Here is an 18,148-nt window from a genome sequence, read left to right as displayed (position 1 = left end):
CAAAGAAGAAAATTTTGATTTTTCGAAAGGTATCAATCAATCAATCAGTCATCATTACTACTGCCCTCCCAACACCGTGATCACTCCCTCGCCGTTCAAGGCCACAATGCTTTGGGCCGCGGCGCCCCAACTGACTGCAACGGCCGGAACAGCACTCCGCAACGGCTCCGACCACGCCTTGGCGGATTTGGAGTACTGCTGAACGGTCAACCCACTGGGTCCTCCAGTAAGCAGGAATTGTCCGGTGTAGTCCCAGCTGAGCGAGTCGATCTGGTTGCCCGTGTCCAGAACCTTGACTTCCTGGGAGCTGCGCAGATCCCAGATAGACACGGCGGTGGACTTATCCGCCACAGCCGCCAAGAAGGTACCGTTCTCCGAGAAGAAGAGACACTTCACGGGGCTGGTCATGGCGTAGTTGGCGGCGGCCGCGCCCGTCTTGACATCGAAAATTTTGATCTGTCCGTCCACACCTCCGGCAGCAACGAGGTGACCGTCGGGGTGGAACTTGACGGACAGCAGAGCTGAGAAAGAAAGATACTGTCAGCTTGAGATCCAAGATACAGGTACCGGAAATTATGCTTACATGCGTCACTGAAGATCTGGGTGATCACCGAGTTCGTCGACAAGTCATACAAGACATAGCTCTTATCGGCCCCGACAGAGGCAACAATATCGCCGGTGGGGTGCACAGCGATGGCTGTGGCCGCACCCGCATGCAGGCTAAAGTTGGCGACTTCGCCACCGTTCTCGAAAACCTTCACAGCACCCGTGGAGGAGGCAACAACGGCCTTGTCGCCTGCCCAAACGGCGTCGGTGACCGGGCCATTGGCTTGCAAGCTCTGCACGACCTGTTTCTGAGATAGCGAGTAGATACCGACAACTCCGTCGGCCCCGCCGACAAGGGCCAAGTCTCCCGTGGCGTTGATGGACAAAGCTTTACCTCCAGTCGAAAGAGGCTCGGAGTTCGCGATAGGCTGGTATGCGGAAAGGGTGTCACTGGTGGCCCAGTTCTCAGGGACCGGGCGCTTACGGCGGGTTTTCGAGAGTCTGTTATTGAAAGATAATCAGCGATGTGTCCACACGTAGAGACCGTTTTAGATCCAACATACGATGCTTGTGTGCTATCGATCCGAGCCAACACAGCTTCGGGAAGTCCAGCTGAGTCAACCTGCATGGCTTCATCGCCAGCACCGGCGGTGCGGCTGGCACCGACCGTAACCTTTGACAGCGCATCACGAGCCTCGTCTCTCTCCTTGGTCAACCGAGCGACCACTCGCACCGCGGCATCATGCTGGTAAAGCGCCGTGCTGAGTTCCTGCCGGGTTTGTGCCAGAGTCTGTCGCAGAGTGTAGGCCTCCAAAGCCAGAGCGTCCCATTCTTCTTGGAACACGTTGAGCAGGGAAGGGATCGAGGTGAGCGTAGGAGGTCGGGGTCGGACAACGCGCTGGGATTTAACATCGATCAGATCTTCCGTCGAGAGCTCTTCTCCGTTCACGGGGTCTTTTCCATTTTCAGCGATGTAGGCCTCGATGAGGCGCTTCTCGAAAAGGCTGCCTATATACGAAGTCAGCCCTGCGACAATGGCCGACCGAACGCTTGCTTCTTTTGAGGTTGCAACATACCGCTCTTGGGCGAGACGACTGGCACTTGAGGTGCCTCTCCCGAAACTGTGATCAATTCCATGTCAGCGAGAAACTCCAATTAAATAGGGGCGAATGATCACATACTTGCGCACAGCATAGTTCTGTTGTCAAGGTGGGTTGATGTAGAGGGGAGAGGGGAGGTTGGATTGACGCGAAAGCTTGCCCTTTGGACTTTTCGACTCCCGCCCGATCTGGGTTTAGCCGCGCCGCAGAGCTTGGGATTGCGGATCGCTTGGCATCGCCCGGGTCGAGTCCGCCTCGGAGTTCTCCTCTAGCCAGCTACGATTGAGTCCATCTTGTCTGTCAGTCCCTCTGGCTCGTGTCTGTAGCGATGCTGGCCACGACTTGAAACCAAGTACCCATAGTTATTGGGTTCATTTATCATTACACGGTTACGCGCGAGTCTTTCAGCGCAAACTCTCAAGCACCGATCAAGTCGAGTCGCAACAGAAACAGGACTATGAACAATTGACTACTTATCATATCCACTAGCTCTTGATCCTCTGTGCTTCAATCGTGCCTGGACGGGTCTAACCTATGCCGAGTTGATCCAGAAGACTAACAGACCTGTTTATCGCACCATGTCATTCAATGCGAAGAACCTTGCCTACGGTATGATCTCCATATCACCCTACATCCATACTATCGTGGCTAACTCCAGAACAGAGGCCAAAGAACCGGCTTTTCTACAGAAACTAAAGGGCCAATACGGCGATACATCTGGCCGCCTCCAACAACCCATCTCCCGACCCCGTCGACCGAAAGATGACAACGGTGATGATGACGAGCCCACGTATGTCGATGAAGAAAGCAACGAAGTAATCTCCAAGGAAGAATACGAGGCTTTGGTTCGCGGCGGTGCCCCGAAAGAAGACGAGTCATCTGAAGAAAAGACAGTCAACAAAAAAGACCCGTCTGGGGCCGACGAAGGGACCCAATCGACGACCGAGAAGGATGGGCCATCGAAACAAAATCTAGCTGAAATCGGAGGACAAAAGAAGCGGAAACAGGTTAAGGTCATTGGTGAAGATAAGCCTGAGGCAGAGAACGAGGAACTGCAGCCCAAAGAACCTGCATCTCGAAAACCCAAGCAGAAAAAGAAGAAAATAAAGCTCTCGTTTGATGAGACATGACTAATGATATTTGAGGACTGTTATAAATATCTATAAGACAATGCATACTGTGCGTATAGTCTATCGTTGCCTTCCGGCTTCATTGAGTCATGATGACTGAGAATGAAACATAACAGGCGCAGTAGTTCCACCGGAATAGAGTCATTAATAATCGGAGAAAATATAGCGTAGACCTTGACACATCTGAAGACTTCCGATAGCTTCTTCAGCTTGTGAAGAAGGAGAGTTGCGGTATTAGAAGTATTTGAATCCTCCGCGGCCGAGCGAGTCCCTCCAGCCTGTACAAATCCCGGCTTCGAATTTTTTTTGCCCCTCTGACGTTCATTCATCTCTTAACTCTCCTTCCGCCGCCCAACCAACTTCTCTTCTTAGGCTAGAATTCTTGAATCTGAGCGCTGTCAGCGCCAGTCGAGTGTCAAAATGCCTGTTGTAAATGTCGACGATTTAGTTCGCCTGCAGCGGAAACCGGAAGATATACGGAATGTACGTTTGCCCCTCCATCCCACTTTGATGTCACAGCCCCGGGCTCGTTGTCAAACCACCCAACAGCGCTAATCCCACCGCAGATATGCATTTTGGCCCACGTTGTAAGTCCCTCCAGGGTCTCATTCTCGACCGGAGATTGCGCACGTATTAATCCCAGCTCTTACATGGTTCTAGGATCATGGCAAAACCTCCTTGACTGATAGTCTTATCGCCACAAATGGCATCATTTCGCCCAAGCTGGCGGGAAAGATCCGCTATCTGGATTCGCGGCCGGATGAGCAGCTGCGAGGTATCACGATGGAGTCCTCGGCCATCTCGCTCTTCTTTTCCATGATGCGCCGCCCTGCGCCGGACGCGGCCCCGATCCCTAAAGAGTATCTGATCAATCTGATCGACTCCCCTGGGCACATCGACTTTAGCAGCGAGGTGTCCACCGCGTCACGGCTGTGCGATGGAGCCATCGTGCTTGTGGATGCCGTAGAGGGCGTGTGCAGTCAGACAGTCACCGTGCTGCGTCAGACCTGGGTCGAGCAATTGAAACCGATTTTGGTCATTAATAAGCTCGATAGATTGATAGGCGAATTGAAGATGAGTCCCAGCGAAGCATACAATCATCTGAGCAGGCTGTTGGAGCAGGTAAACGCCGTAATTGGCAGTTTCTATCAGGGTGAGCGCATGGAGGAGGATCTCCAGTGGCGAGAGCGCATGGAAGAGCGCGCCAATGCTACCGCCACCCAGAAAGACCGCTCGAAGAAGCAGACGCAAGACGGCGAGTCGACGCAGGGTAGCGTCGTTGATGCAGCCGAGTTCGAGGAACGCGACGATGAGGACCTGTACTTTGCGCCGGAGAATAACAACGTGATCTTCTGCAGTGCTGTTGATGGGTGGGCCTTTACGGTGCGGCAATTTGCTGCAATCTACGAGAAAAAGCTTGGGATCAAGCGTTCCGTTCTAGAGAAGGTTCTTTGGGGCGACTATTATCTGGACCCTAAGACGAAGCGCGTTCTCGGTCAGAAGCATCTGAAAGGACGGGCGTTGAAGCCGATGTTTGTTCAGCTTGTGTTGGATAGTATCTGGGCTGCTTATGAGGCCACCACTGGCGGAGGAAAAGGCAAAGGGTAGGTTTTGAATTACCCTCTTCATTTCTGAGAATGCTGACATTTGTAGTGATCCGGCATTGCTGGAGAAGATCACGAAGTCTCTGAATATCAACCTACCTCCTTATATTCTCCGCTCGCGCGATCCCAAGAATATCATGACTACGTTATTTTCCATGTGGCTTCCCCTGTCTACAGCTGTGCTGGTGTCTGTCATTGAATATCTGCCCAGTCCCCCAACGGCCCAGGAGTCTCGTCTGCCTGCCATGATCGAAGACTCGCCAGGTGCGAGATTTGTGGACGAGAAGGTGAAGAATGCCATGGTTCAATTCAAGACCGGCCCCGAAGAGCCAGTTGTGGCGTATGTCAGTAAAATGGCTGCCATTCCAGAGAGCGAACTATCATCAAGCAACAAGCGATCCGGCAATACCATGTCTGCGGACGAAGCCCGCGAGATTGCCAGGAAGAAGCGTGAAGAAATCGCCAAATTACAGGCAGACACCAGTGCTCCGGAGACAGACGAATACACTCGGATCACGTCGACCTTCGAAAGGATTACCTTGGAGGAAGAGGAGCAAAGCGGCGAGCCTGAGGAGATGGAAGACCCAGAACATTTGATTGGATTTGCCCGACTTTACTCTGGCACACTCACGGTGGGCGATTCGATTTATGTCCTTGCACCCAAGTTCTCGCCTGAAAACCCTCACGCAAGCCCGGAACCTCGAAAGGTGACCGTCACGGACCTGTATCTCCTCATGGGCCGGAGTCTCGAGCCCCTCCGATCAGTTCCCGCGGGTGTCGTGTTTGGTATTGGTGGTCTTGCTGGCCATGTCCTCAAAACGGGTACGCTGTGCTCTCAGCTCAAAGGAAGCGTCAACTTGGCCGGTGTTTCCTTGCACACGCCACCTATTGTCAGAGTCGCACTTGAGCCTGTCAATCCCGCCGACTTGGGTAAGATGGTCACTGGGTTGCGTCTTCTCGAGCAGAGTGATCCCTGCGCGGAGTACGATGTTCTTCCCAATGGAGAGCACGTCATCCTGACGGCCGGCGAGCTGCATCTCGAGCGTTGCTTGAAAGATCTTCGGGAGCGGTTTGCTCGATGCGACATCCAAACTGGTCAGACCATTGTTCCATACCGCGAGACGATCATCAACGCGCCAGAAATGGCACCTCCGAAGAACCCTGAAGTGGGACGCGGAGGCGTCGTGGTAGTTTCGCCGTCCAAGCAACTGACCATGCGTCTGCGAGTCGTACCCTTGCCGGCCGCTGTCACAGAGTTCTTCACGAAACAGGTCGGAACGATCAAGCGACTGCAGTCTGAAAAGCGAAACGCCACTGATGTCACTAACGGATCCTCCGAGAGCAATCAACAGATCGAAGCCAGCGATGCTACCGACGAAGCCCTAGAGGGAAGCATTCTCACCCTGCAGGAGTTTAAGCAGGAACTCAGCAAGCTCTTTGACGAGAACGCAAAAGAGGAAAAAGAACTGTGGAACAACGTCGTTGACAAGATCATCGCATTCGGTCCCAGGCGCATCGGCCCTAACATCCTGGTTGACGCCACGGCAGTGAACACCTGCGAGAAATTGTCAGTCCAACCCATCCCAACTTCATCCCCTCCCTTCCCCTTCACAAAGTGACATGCAACTGACACCCCATCACAGTTTACTGGACGACCCAAGCAAGCAACCCAGCGTTTCCACCGAAGAAAGCAGCCGAGACGCCCTCTTCGTCCGCGACTTCTGCGACAAGATCTCCTATGCATTCCAGCTAGCCACCGGCCAAGGACCGCTCTGCCAGGAGCCCATCCAAGGCACGGCCGTCTTCCTCGAAGACCTCGCCGTCAACGCCAATGAAGACGAGCTCGACCTCGGCCGACTTACTGGCGAATCAATCCGACTAGTCCGCGAGAGCATCTCGCAGGGTTTCCTAGACTGGAGTCCCCGAATCATGCTTGCCATGTACAGTTGCGAGATCCAAGCATCGAGTAAGCCCTTCCAAACCTCCCCCCCAAAAGAAAGCCCTCTCTAACAACCCCCCAGCCGAAGTCCTCGGACGAGTCTACGCCGTCATCACGCGCCGCCGCGGTCGAATCCTCTCCGAAGCCATGAAAGAAGGCACGCCGTTCTTCACCATCCTGTCTCTCCTCCCCGTGGCCGAGTCGTTCGGATTCGCCGAAGAAATCCGAAAACGGACCTCGGGCGCTGCGCAACCGCAACTGATCTTCGCGGGCTTCGAGGCCCTCGACGAGGATCCGTTCTGGGTGCCCGCGACGGAAGAAGAACTTGAGGATTTGGGCGAGTTGGCGGATCGGGAGAATGTGGCGAAGAGGTATATGGATGCCGTGAGGAGGAGGAAGGGGTTGGTTATTCAGGGACGGAAGTTGATTGATGCGGAGAAGCAGAAGACACTGAAGAAGTAGAACGAAGAAAAGCTGAATTGGTTTTTCTGGTTGGATTGGTTTACATGGCATGAATGGGTGTTTTTTTTTTTTCCGGTTTGCTGTTTTTGTGGTTTTTATATATGCTAGGTTGTATAGAGATATAGGCACAGGTACATACGTTTCTTATGTCCGGAGAATATCGTCAAAAGTACCCGTGTCAAACACCAGCATCGAAGTCAAGTGAAACGACTACATTATAAATATTAAACCGAACTGAGATCTAGGTACTATGTATGGAAAAAATCTTTTTTGAATGTTTTTCATTAGTACCATCTCCTCTAGGGGAGACAGCATCTCTATCGATTTGACTTAGTAATTCGTAAATTCATCAGCGCGTCATCACGGAATGCGATGATCAAGGTAGAACCTTCTGAGGTTCGAAGTGTGTAGAGCATGCGCCTGTCAAGTATCGCTGCTCATCGAAGAGATCGATTTATATCAATCCCTTGAGTCCAGTGATGTCTCTGTTTAAGAACCGTTCTGAGCAGGTCCGAGCAGGCCGACTGACCGGACAAGACTGATTCAAGTCCGCAGTTGAAAGTCCAGAAATAGTCAAATCCAGGAGATTCCGATCATCCGTGGCAGTCTAGACAACAAGGCCAGAGCAGAGCGACCCAGTACTCTAACAGGCGTTATGGAGTGAAAAGCAGCAATCGGTGGGGAAGAAGGGAGGCAAAACCCGCCCACGAAATCCACTTTCAATCAAAAAGGCCTTGCAACCTTCCTCAGCTCCGCAGCCCCCGTAGCTGGATCTCTCATCTCCTTCCAACTAACAGGGAACATCATATTACCCGCCTCGCTGCGCGCCATGACAACGCCGAGATCATTCCTCGCTGTAGTGATATAATAGAAGCTCTGGTCGCCGAGAGAAATGACCGTGCCGCGTACAATATCGCCAACCCGGAACATCTCGTCCATGACGACGCGGTCCTTCTCGACGGCACGCACATCCTCCTTGCGAATCAGCGCCTGGAACCGCAGTTCGTCCGAGTTGCTGTGGTTCTCGGGGTTTGCGGCCGAGGTCAGGATCGAGGCGATGTTGTCATTGTCGGATGTGGTTTGGGACGGGTGTAGGAGCTGCGCATTGCTTGAGTCGTCGAGCACGACGAGGATCGAGACGGTGGCCTGGCGTTTCTGGACCCGTGTGACCCGCGCCAGGACGACGGATTCGACGGCCGGGAGGGTGTTGTATTTGGGCTTGGGAGTGGCGGTCTTTTCTGCGGAGGAGGATGGGGTCGTGCTTGATGGTTTCTGGGGGCGGTTGATGCTCCGGGTGACGCTGAGCGTGGATTTCACTTTGGAGCTGGGTTGCGCCGGATCGAGCACCACGGGGCCGGCGATTGAGGCGTAGATATTGGCATTCTGCACGTGGGTGCCGGGCCCGGCAGAGTAGGAGGCAATTGGGCCCAGGCGCTGGCCTGGGATAGCTAGAGCTGGTAGGGTGCTTGTCATTTTGTGTAGCAGCTCTTGGGAGGCAGGGAGAGAATGAACAAGACAGGAATGGCTGGAGAAAGAAATGAAGAGCTCCGTCCCGTTGGTGGATATCAAGCGAAAGAAAACCAGAAGAGACAGCTCGGAATAATTGGTTTCGCCGAGGCTCCGGCCACGAGGGACCAGAACTACCCCGTAGTTATTCATCGACTAACTATTATTCCAAGTGACATCACTGGCATTCTCGCTTTGCTCTAGACAAATATATTTAGATTGATTGGCTTGCATAATCGCGGCAAAAATTTACACTAATATCAATATCACTACAAGTCAAATATAGAGGCCAGTTGCTGGGATAATTACAAACCTCAACCGCAGGTATACACCAGCACAGTAGCCCTCAAACGTACAAAATGGCAGGAATGGCGATAATCAACAAGGGCAGATGAATCCTATCACACCGAATGCTCGCTGACAGAAGAAAAAAGTGACACCAAAGAAAAATGCCCGCTTAACACCAATAACAAGTGAAGTTCGATGTACCAAGGACAACAGGGACCGAATGCCAATTATAGACTTGCGTTTGAGGGATCGAATGATATGACGTAGGCCTTATCCAGGCAGTGTGATATTTGTACTAACCCTCGACAAGGGTCTGTCGGGGTCCATTTCCAAGAAACTCGAGGCATCGTCGTGCCAGCGCAATAACCTCACCCTCTCCATCTTCGGTTTCATCATCATCGGACTCGATGTTCTTGTCGGAGATGTTCTTCACCATCTGCACGACGTCTTCCGATTTGGCGATATATCCAACCAACCTCTGATCTTCGGATTCAAGAAGCTGGAGAAGGGTCCAGATGGCGATATGCTGGAACGTGGGGTCGCCGCTTGCAAGGAAGCGGTTCAAGTAGCCGTGGATTCCTCTATTGGGATCCGCCCAGTCCCGGACGAAGATCGAGTAGTCTCCGACTGCAATGCCTCGTTAGCCTAGGTCAAGTGAATTGGGTTTGTATGTATGTTAAGCGTACCTTTAGAGGATAGGTTTCCCAGAGCTGCGGCACTGTTACCCTGCACTTCGATGCTCTCCGACTCGGTTAATGGAATCAAAACGTCAAATACCCCAAGGTTGAGGAGATGGGGTTTCAACTCGTCGCTGAGGGCCAGCACAGCGATTGCGGCCGTCATCTCAGATTGGACACTGAGAGGCACCCGTAGGACAAGGTCTTTACATTTCTGGACTGCACCAGCCTGGAGGACCAGCTCTTTGTTACGGTCGGAGCTGGCCGCAAGGTTTCGCAGAGTCGAGATCGCGTGGCATTGGATCTCCTCGTTGTCGGTGGAGCCAAGAAGGTCCACCAGAGGCTTGAGGAAGCCAGCATCGATGATCGGAGATTCGTTGAGAGGGTGGATGGAGATGTTGCGAATACATGCAACGGCGGAGAGGATGAGAGGAAGGTAGGAGGACTGTAGGAGACGAAGGAGGGGAGGAAGACCCTTGGCGCGCACGATTTCGAGCTGATATTTCTCATCGGACGCAAGGTTTCGGAGGGCGAGAGCAGCTTGGCACTGAACCTTGGGTGTGGATGAGTCCATCAAATGTACCAAGGACTGGACTAAGCGTGATTCGGTTTGAGCAAGTCTCTTCCGATTCGTAGAGTCGACCGCGATGTTGCTGAGAGCTGTTGTACAGTAGTATTGCACGTCAACGTCGGTGGAGGAGAGCAGTTGAACCAGTACAGGAATGGCGCCGGCGTTCACGAGTTGTTGTCGATTGTCATCTACCCATCAAGTCAGACTAGAGTATAAACGATACTGTCCATATCACCATCTTACCAGAGTGTGTCATGTTAAGCAATGCTCCGGTAGCATTGCGTTGGACGCGCATGTCCTTTGATTTGGCCAGGCGGATCAACGGACCAAGAGCACCCGAGCGTGCAATCTTCGCCTTGTTATCTTCGTGGGTAGCCAGGTTGGTAATGCAACCGACGGCGTTGCATTGGACCTCGACGTTGGGGGACATCATTTGCCTTATTAGAGGGGCCAGCCCTCCCAGGGCGACTATCAACACCTTATTGTCCGCTATGAACTGTTAGCCATGCGAGACCCCGACCGATGGATGGTGCGACCAGTACGAACCATTTACAGCGAGGTTGCCAAGAGCCGCACTAGCAGCCCGTTGGACTTCAATATCGGAGCTCTGTAGTAGGAAGAGGATAGGTTCAAGGGTGTCCCGGTCGACTTCGCGCACGTCTGGAGAACCGAAAGTTAGCTACAGCAGAGCAACCTGTAGATAAGCCACACACACCTCGTTCTGTTATCTCAGCGAACGTTAAGCTGGCGCTGCGTTGAAGATCAACATTATCGGAGTAGACCAAAGTGCTCAGCGCGCGAAGGGGTTCTCCGGAGAAGAAATCGGTTTCGGCTCTCTAGTCAAAGGAACATCGTCAGAAATCAGAATGTAAAGGCAATAGATCGAGCGAAAGGACAGCAGAATGACTGCGACGCAACTTACGTTCTCAAGATAGCCCAACAAGTCGGAGACAGCTTCCCGCTCATTGTCGGCGAGCGTCGTTTCGTAGATCCCGTCCCTCGAGCGACCACCACCGAGACAAGCGGTGATATGACACCAGCGGTCGACCGTGGACAGGCAGGAAAAGCAGGTATTCACAATGCCCCCCATGCCTTCAAGAATGGAGGCCCGCAGGACCAAACTGCGGCCCCGCAAGCGTCTAGCTCAATCAAAAACAAAGGAGGTGGAACCGATGTCAAATCCGACCGGGGAGAGCAGCCGACGGTGTGTTATCCTAGCTGATTCGTTTTATTTATCGGCTTAAACGATGGAGTCGATAAAAGCGACAGACGGATGACGAACTTGGAGGAAAATGGAAACGCGGGAATTGAGGGAAAGCGATTGGCGATGAGACGAAGGCGAGGTTGGGAGGCTCTGCGTCCGCCTCAAAAGTTGGAGCTTTCGGGAACACAAGCAACGGCGCGTGATCGGAGGGGAGATTTCGGGATGTAAGCCTATTCTCCCTCGATTTCTTCTCTCTTTTTCTTTTTTTATAATTTTTGAGGTTTTCTTTAGTTGATGACCCGCCAAAGGGGGGGAATCGAAGATAATGGAAGAGGGGGGAGGTGGTTGGTAGAAAGAAGATGAGAAGATGGGAGGACGGGCAGGTGAGTAGTTAGCATTAAGTTAGTATGCGACTAGCGGTGGTCACTGGGCTAACGATCACACGCAGATTGGAGGGAGCTCATCGCTCGTCCACCACCACCACCACCACCACCACCCCGGTCACGGCCACGCCTTGGTTTCTTTCCTGTCTTACCGATCTAATTTTAAACTCAATAGACGCAATTCATCCCGGACGGAAGTCGATCTCCCATCGACCGTTTCTTCACCTCCACGCCATATCAATGAAGGGATAATTATTTATCTATTGATCGGTTGCCCACTCCGTACCTCCTTCAGCCCGACTGCTATCTGTCTATCCCATCCTGTCCCATCCTGGCATCTGATGGATCTTGGCAGTCCATTCAGCAACTCATCCTTGCCTATCCCTTCGTCCCTTTGACTCCTGCCTATGGGGTGTGCTATATATTAGGAGCGTCTTATGATCGGGCCACCGGGCTGTCTAACGACATTAGCAGCTCAAACCTATACATCTATCCACGTCGATGTCTTCACTTTCTACGTACTCCGTACAGCAATGACGGCATATCGCGCGAACCACACAGCAACTGCAACGCTCCGTAGTAATCAGGCATGGGGTCATCCTGGCCCACCTCGGAAGCTAATCATCGGGAACACCGCACCCCGTGTGGTAGCCCTGGAATGTATCAACAATCCTTGAAAGGCGAACCACTCCCGTTACAATGCTCAACTAGTGTTCATGGTGTGTGCAACTAGTTGCACATCCTTGGATTTGAGTCATCGATCACTCAGAACGGTTTCATGTCACATGTTGGCGTTGGATAATATATAAACGTTCGAGCGGTGTTTCCATTTCTTGATCGTTTGTTTTTTGCTAGCTGACTAGGAAGTATTATATATTCCATAAGGCCCTTTCCCTGGGATGTTCTCACCAGTAAGCTATTTACTTCTCAACCAGGCTCAGACTCAAAATATCCGTGTAGAACGGTAAGCTCACTTCGAAGGATCCCTCCAAAGCCAAGTAGGCGCAGTATTCCGGGCCATCAGCCTTCTCTTCGTTCATCATCGCTGCTTCGCTAAACCAGTAGTAAATATGGATAATGATAGTGAGACGCGAAGTACTCCCTGGCGATATAGGTCTGAGACAATGAGAATCTCTAGACAATTGAGAAAAGACTCAGCCAGTGGATTTCGACATCACCTAAGAAAATATAGCCATCACTTTTGGGTGCTTGGAGTATCGATTTGAATCAAGCATCTGTGGTCTTGAGATAAAATCAAATCACTAGTAGGTCTTTATCAAGTATGACTACCTCCTTCCAGACTTATCTTGACTCAGTTTTCCAATTGGAGTGAGCAATTGTGTGTCTGCCCAGGAGGCTGAGCATACAAAACAATGACAGGGATCTAAGGCGACCTATTTTTGAATACTATTCTAATTTCAGAAAGTTTCACAAATATCGACGATAAACTGCCATGGTCTACGGGCCGTAGATGTCCCAACCGTGGTTTGAGGATCTTAACGGTGAACCATCAAAATCCTAAAACGGTGAGACCGATGATGAAAAAAACACATCACTGAGGCTGCAAATCGGAAAATTGGAGAAGCGGTAACTAACTATCTTGTTCAGGTGCTATTAATAATAGATGTGATATAATGTCAAGGCAAGTCGCCAAAAAGCCAGCAGAATCCCCCCCAAGTCCCTGACTAGCCCGAACCGAACTAGTGTCCTATTCCTGCTTCCAAGTAAACAGGGCCCATTGCATGATGTCATTTCTTGCCTAGTCCTGAGAGATCTTTCTGCAGGTGTTTGTAGAGACTGGAATGTAACGCCTATGATAATCTAGGGTGGATTTCTACGCGCATGAGTTGTGAATGATGTGCGATTTGCCATCATGAACAGAGTTCGAGAAGGAAACGACAGATTGAGCAGCAACTCAATCATGATGGCCGTGTACAACAACAGGTTCCGTTTATTCGGTGAGATCGTTTCTTGTCTTTGTCAACGGTCGTAATGCGACCTGGTCACCGGACTACTCAGAAAGAGACGGATGATCAGCAGAATGGATCAAGTCAACGCCATGGTCGAACAATCCTTGAAAACGGGACATTATGTGTTGGGGGTTGATATCGATGATGGTACGGAGTAAGAACTGCATATATGAGTTTTTCTGACCCTTCTGCACGAGCTGTCTGCAACTACTACCGACTAGATCAACTAGACTTATCGTGGCCCCTTTAATAGGCAGGAGGAGCGTTCATCAAGCGATCTCTTGGACTTGATAGTTGACACTTCAGAGAAAAAAAGCACGGTCCTCGTTCTGACAGTTTACTGATCGGATGGTGCCGAGACACGAGGCGCAAACAGAACATATCTATTCGAAGAACATGTCACTGCGATCGTCCGGCGTAAGGTCGCAGCCAGATGGACCAAGTTGACCACCGGAGAACCACGTGAGCCGGGTCGATTGTCGCGTCACACGGAGCGCAGGAGAAGCCCAAGGGAGCGCCAAACCAACAATCCCGGAATTCTGCAGAACCCCGCAGGAAGGGCTGGATGCCATCGAACGTACGAGTAAGTGGGTTCGGCCTCATGATGTTATCTTATTAACACAGAGTACTGATTTGATTTGTGTTTCTGTTACTCTGGACCGGATCAACTGTGCGCTCCCTGTGGTCAAGGTGGAGCTGAAGAGGGAGACCTCGGCGGTCGTCCTGGTTTTCCCCCTGGGCCGTGACCTGATCGTGGATGGTTTTGGCCTGGTTCGCTTTGGTCGATGGGTCTCCCTAATTTAGCTTGGTCGGTCCCAATTGAAGGATTTAGAGTGGCATCATGTTCGTCCTGCACCGATGATGTATCCTGTCGGCGCCGGTCTGCGGGTCTGGTCTCCATCGATGGACTGTACAGTGTACACTTGTATATGTGTACCTACGCTGCGCGGTATCTACCAAGTACCAACGCACGAGGTCGGCACCTGGCAGTGGTAAGTAGCGGACAAGAACCTGGAATCCGAATCGCTCGGTCTACCATGGTCTGCAGGACTCAGGAGGGGGACCCACGAGGTAAGGCGTCAATTGGGTTAAAGGCAAAACTTAAGTTGCCCGCCGGGGGCACAAGTCGACACGCTCCCATACCGAACAAGGGGGTTTGTCTATGGTGTGGTCTCTTCCTGTGCCGTGTTCGAGCATGCATTCCTCGTCGCCCCACCGAGTAGATCTTGCCATACCTCTGACTCGCATAGTTAGTTGCTTCGGTGTTTCTGCAACAACTTAACGGGACAGCTCAGGTATGAATGCCCTCATTCTTTTCGATCGGAGTCAACTCGTTAACTCTCCATTCATTCGTAGAGCCGTAGACCACCTCGAATTCTCCCTCCTGCTAGGGTTTCTCTCTTTCCTTCGTCTTTCTTATTTTGCCGATCGCATCTTTGCCCCGTCTACTAAAGTAATTACTAAATCGGCATCTTGATCGGATCTCTCCACCGAACCATTGCCGTGCTCCATCGCAGAGTCCACTTAACCAACCGATCTGGATTAATCCTCCCAGAAGAAGATCCCAATTTAGGGCTTTTGTGACGATCCCACGAGTTTCAGCGTGTGGTTTGGGTGGCTAACTGGAGATTGGCATGGTCATTCCATGATTCCGCCATAGAAAAATTCTTCTGACCGGTACCAGAAGATTGATATTATTTGAATATAATTAGAAATAAAACTTTTTGATATTTTGACTTCGGAATTTATTTGATCTTATTTTCTTTATTTTTCTTTTCTTCTTTCAGACCGGACAGGAACGAAATTTCTTTCCCTTCTTCTCATCTGCCAATCTTTCCGACTTTCTCCTGACTACTGACTTCTGACTTTGGGGGATCAAACATTGGTGGTACAACTTAATCGGAATCCTTGGCTCTTGATTACGTTGACCAAAAGAAAAAAACGATTGAGAAACGCGAAGAAGGAAAAGAAAAAGAAAAAAAGAAAAAAAGAACAATAAGACCAAAAAAAGAGGAAAAGTCGCCGTCAGGGCCAATCAACGGCACATCGGCAGGGATGTCGACCTTCGTTGCCGCCTCCGCCTCCAACAGCGACCTCCCAGCCGACTCTCGTGCTGGGCCCCTCCGCCGACTGAGCCAGCTGCGCGCCTATACTCACGGTCATCTTTCGCCTCAGCCTCCGCTCTCTTCCTCAGCCTCCCAGCGTTTCACTCGCCAAAACACCCTAGGCAGTCGAGTGAATCGCTTGTGCCCTGCGCCCTTCCTCACCGTCATCGAGGACGATTCTTCTGATTCTGACGACGCTTCAATAGTGGAGACGCCTAGCAATAATCCGGCTCCATGCCCCGAACCTGAACAGCCCGCCCGCAACAATAGTTCGACCAGTTTGTCAAGCTTCCGCGGCTTACAAATTGAGTGGCCTTTTGAATCGCGCCACTCCGAATCCTCGAGTTCGACTCCTTCCACCGATCTGGCTGAGAGTTTTTCGCAAGAATCGATGGCGCGGCTAAGAGGATCCTCCCAGCCTTCGGAGTCTCGAGCAGCAGACGAGGGGGCTCCCACGTCCGCTCCGGCTGAACTCCAGAGTGCCCTGTTCGACTCTCCTGACCCCGTCGCAACCGAAAATTTTTCCTCGTCCCCTAAACCCCGACAGAAGGCGACCATTCGGTTTTTCCCCCACCAGGAGTCTCAGTCGAGCGCCCGACCGTCTCTGCCCTTCATCCCTGTCTCGCGAACGCTCCCGTCGGAAAGTTGCATTATCAAGGTTGGTCGTTACTCCGAGCGCGATGGCCTGCCGCAGCCCAACCCGACGGAACCATCGGATGCGCCCGTGGGATTTAAGTCGAAGGTTGTGAGTCGGAGACACTGCGAGTTCTTGTACGTAAATGGGCAATGGCACGTCAAAGATGTTGGCAGTTCCTCCGGAACGTTCCTGAACCACATGCGACTGAGCCAGCCGAACATGGCCTCGAGGCTATACACGGTGAAGGACGGGGATATTGTGCAACTGGGTATTGATTTTCGCGGTGGCGAAGAAACGATCTTTCGGTGTGTCCGCATACGGATCGAGTGTAACCGATCGTGGCAACAGCAGCCCAATGAGTTCAAGTATGGGGTTCCCGACCGTGAATTTTAACCAAGATGGTGCTAATAGGGGGTTTAGCAAAAACACCGAAAGTCTGATCAAGAACCTGGGCAAGGGAGAAGCCGCGGATTATGCTGGTTGTCGGGAATGCTCAATCTGTCTGGGCTCGGTCCTGGTATGTCTTTCGTCTATGGATTGATGGTATCTGGAAATCTCATTTGCTAACTTTTGATGTAGCGACCCTACCAGTGTTTATTCATGGCAGCCTGCGCCCACGTCTGGCACTACAAATGCATCATGCGCCTGATCCACACACCCGATTACCCCATGTTCCAATGTCCCAACTGTCGCGCCTATACGGATCTCAGCGCCGAAGTCGACGACTCGAATGATTATGAGGGCGAAGACACCGAACAGAAGAGTTCCGCGGCGGAGGGAAAGCCTTCGTCTTCATCGGAGGATATTCGACCGGAAACACACCCCGCGTTGTCGGAAAGCAACCATGCCACCAACCATTCCATGAGCTCGGTGGAGGAACCGCCGAATGGCCTGCCGTCTGAAGCAGGTCTCGCTGCTAATATCGAGAGCATGCGCTTAAACGACTCCGAGGCTGCGCGAGAGGCGGCTCAAACGTCTCAAGAACAGGCTACCAGCTTGAACCTCGAGACTGTTCATACGCACACCAGCGCGGACATGCCCGGTTGGCAGGCTGTAGGCCAAACCTCCGCCCCTATTCAATGCCGACAAGCTCAGCTTCGCTCTGATACGCCTGTCCGCTCCGAATCATCTGAGGACAACCCTCTGACGCCACAGAACGACTCCGGACCATTGGCGTTCGACGGTCGGGCTAGCATGTCGTGACAGGTCTAGGGGGGAACATGAATCGCCATTCGCCTCGACCGTTTCTACACTACCAACAAACGTATGCGATCATTGAGATTCGCAAATCTCTCGACGCAATGCGTTCCACACAACAATTTATGTCAAATGGACGCCATCTACACCCTTTTCCGCTTGTCGGAATACTTTCTTTATCTTATCTTATTTTATTTGTTTAATTCACCTTTCATCACTGGCATTGACGTTCGACCACGTTGCATCGCACAGCCTACATACAACCTTATACTACATTTCCCCACCGTCTGAGAATTATACCCCATCATGCTGCAAATATAGCCTTTTTTCATTCCATTTTACCCTTTCAACCAGGGCCGTTGAGTCTATCGTCTGATCTATACATCTGACTGTCACCATCCCGAACCCGTTTCCTTACGTTTTTCCAACCACCATTGATCTGGACTTTTGATCCATGCATGGCTTCTGCGTTCTGGATAAGGCTGGCGTATAATACTGTCGACGGCCGTTACATTGCAGGATGATCTCTAAAGCCTGCTACTTTGGCTTCTTCTTGGACATGGCCTAATCTTTTTCGTCCCCTTTTCATCATTCCTATGCCTCCTTAGCGTTAGTCGAGCATATACATATGTACGCATAGCATTGGCTTCTAAACCCATGAAATGAAGATTTTGCAAAGACCTGTTTTCCTTTTTCTTTCTTGGACTAAATATAAGACAGGGCCTTCACCGACTATTCATCAATTCCCTTGTTAACATTCTCATCGTGCTTTCACTACTCTATTTCATCTTTTTTCATCCGTCGGTTCGGGAATCTCTTCATTATATCT

At 51.5% G+C, this 18,148-nt stretch overlaps 6 protein-coding genes across 6 annotated transcripts; 3 read left to right on the top strand and 3 right to left on the bottom strand.

Annotated features, from left to right (window-relative positions):
- Window positions 1-57: 57 nt before the first annotated feature.
- On the bottom strand, window positions 58-1,740 carry KD926_003553 (WD repeat PRP19 family protein; the record flags this gene model as incomplete). Its single annotated transcript, XM_053097559.1, has 5 exons — window positions 58-521; window positions 584-1,047; window positions 1,110-1,554; window positions 1,623-1,667; window positions 1,728-1,740. 5 exons carry the CDS (start codon window positions 1,738-1,740, stop codon window positions 58-60), a joined length of 1,431 nt encoding a protein of 476 aa, XP_052958383.1.
- A 484-nt stretch (window positions 1,741-2,224) lies between these two features.
- Window positions 2,225-2,776, top strand: KD926_003552 (DUF4604 domain-containing protein; the record flags this gene model as incomplete). Its single annotated transcript, XM_053097558.1, has 2 exons — window positions 2,225-2,255; window positions 2,310-2,776. The coding sequence occupies 2 exons, from the start codon at window positions 2,225-2,227 to the stop codon at window positions 2,774-2,776; spliced, it is 498 nt and encodes a 165-aa protein (XP_052958382.1).
- A 420-nt stretch (window positions 2,777-3,196) lies between these two features.
- Window positions 3,197-6,781, top strand: KD926_003551 (GTPase RIA1; the record flags this gene model as incomplete). The annotated part of the gene is made up of 6 exons (XM_053097557.1): window positions 3,197-3,259; window positions 3,343-3,363; window positions 3,437-4,380; window positions 4,430-5,947; window positions 6,024-6,346; window positions 6,402-6,781. The coding sequence occupies 6 exons, from the start codon at window positions 3,197-3,199 to the stop codon at window positions 6,779-6,781; spliced, it is 3,249 nt and encodes a 1,082-aa protein (XP_052958381.1).
- Window positions 6,782-7,504: 723 nt separating this feature from the next.
- KD926_003550 (exosome non-catalytic core subunit CSL4) lies at window positions 7,505-8,254 on the bottom strand (the record flags this gene model as incomplete). The annotated part of the gene is made up of 1 exon (XM_053097556.1): window positions 7,505-8,254. The coding sequence occupies one exon, from the start codon at window positions 8,252-8,254 to the stop codon at window positions 7,505-7,507; it is 750 nt and encodes a 249-aa protein (XP_052958380.1).
- Window positions 8,255-8,870: 616 nt separating this feature from the next.
- vac8 (protein anchor VAC8) lies at window positions 8,871-10,913 on the bottom strand (the record flags this gene model as incomplete). Its single annotated transcript, XM_053097555.1, has 6 exons — window positions 8,871-9,202; window positions 9,262-10,011; window positions 10,067-10,312; window positions 10,370-10,483; window positions 10,539-10,659; window positions 10,746-10,913. 6 exons carry the CDS (start codon window positions 10,911-10,913, stop codon window positions 8,871-8,873), a joined length of 1,731 nt encoding a protein of 576 aa, XP_052958379.1.
- A 4,522-nt stretch (window positions 10,914-15,435) lies between these two features.
- On the top strand, window positions 15,436-17,325 carry KD926_003548 (FHA domain protein; the record flags this gene model as incomplete). Its single annotated transcript, XM_053097554.1, has 3 exons — window positions 15,436-16,487; window positions 16,543-16,639; window positions 16,702-17,325. 3 exons carry the CDS (start codon window positions 15,436-15,438, stop codon window positions 17,323-17,325), a joined length of 1,773 nt encoding a protein of 590 aa, XP_052958378.1.
- Between the last annotated feature and the right edge of the window lie 823 nt (window positions 17,326-18,148).

Source organism: Aspergillus affinis (genome assembly GCF_023601865.1).
Source record: "Aspergillus affinis strain CMG 70 chromosome Unknown NODE_18_length_386147_cov_86_015627, whole genome shotgun sequence".
Lineage (NCBI taxonomy): Eukaryota > Fungi > Ascomycota > Eurotiomycetes > Eurotiales > Aspergillaceae > Aspergillus > Aspergillus affinis.
The sequence above is the reverse complement of the archived record's forward strand: the minus strand, read 5'-3'. Positions and strand labels throughout refer to the sequence as shown.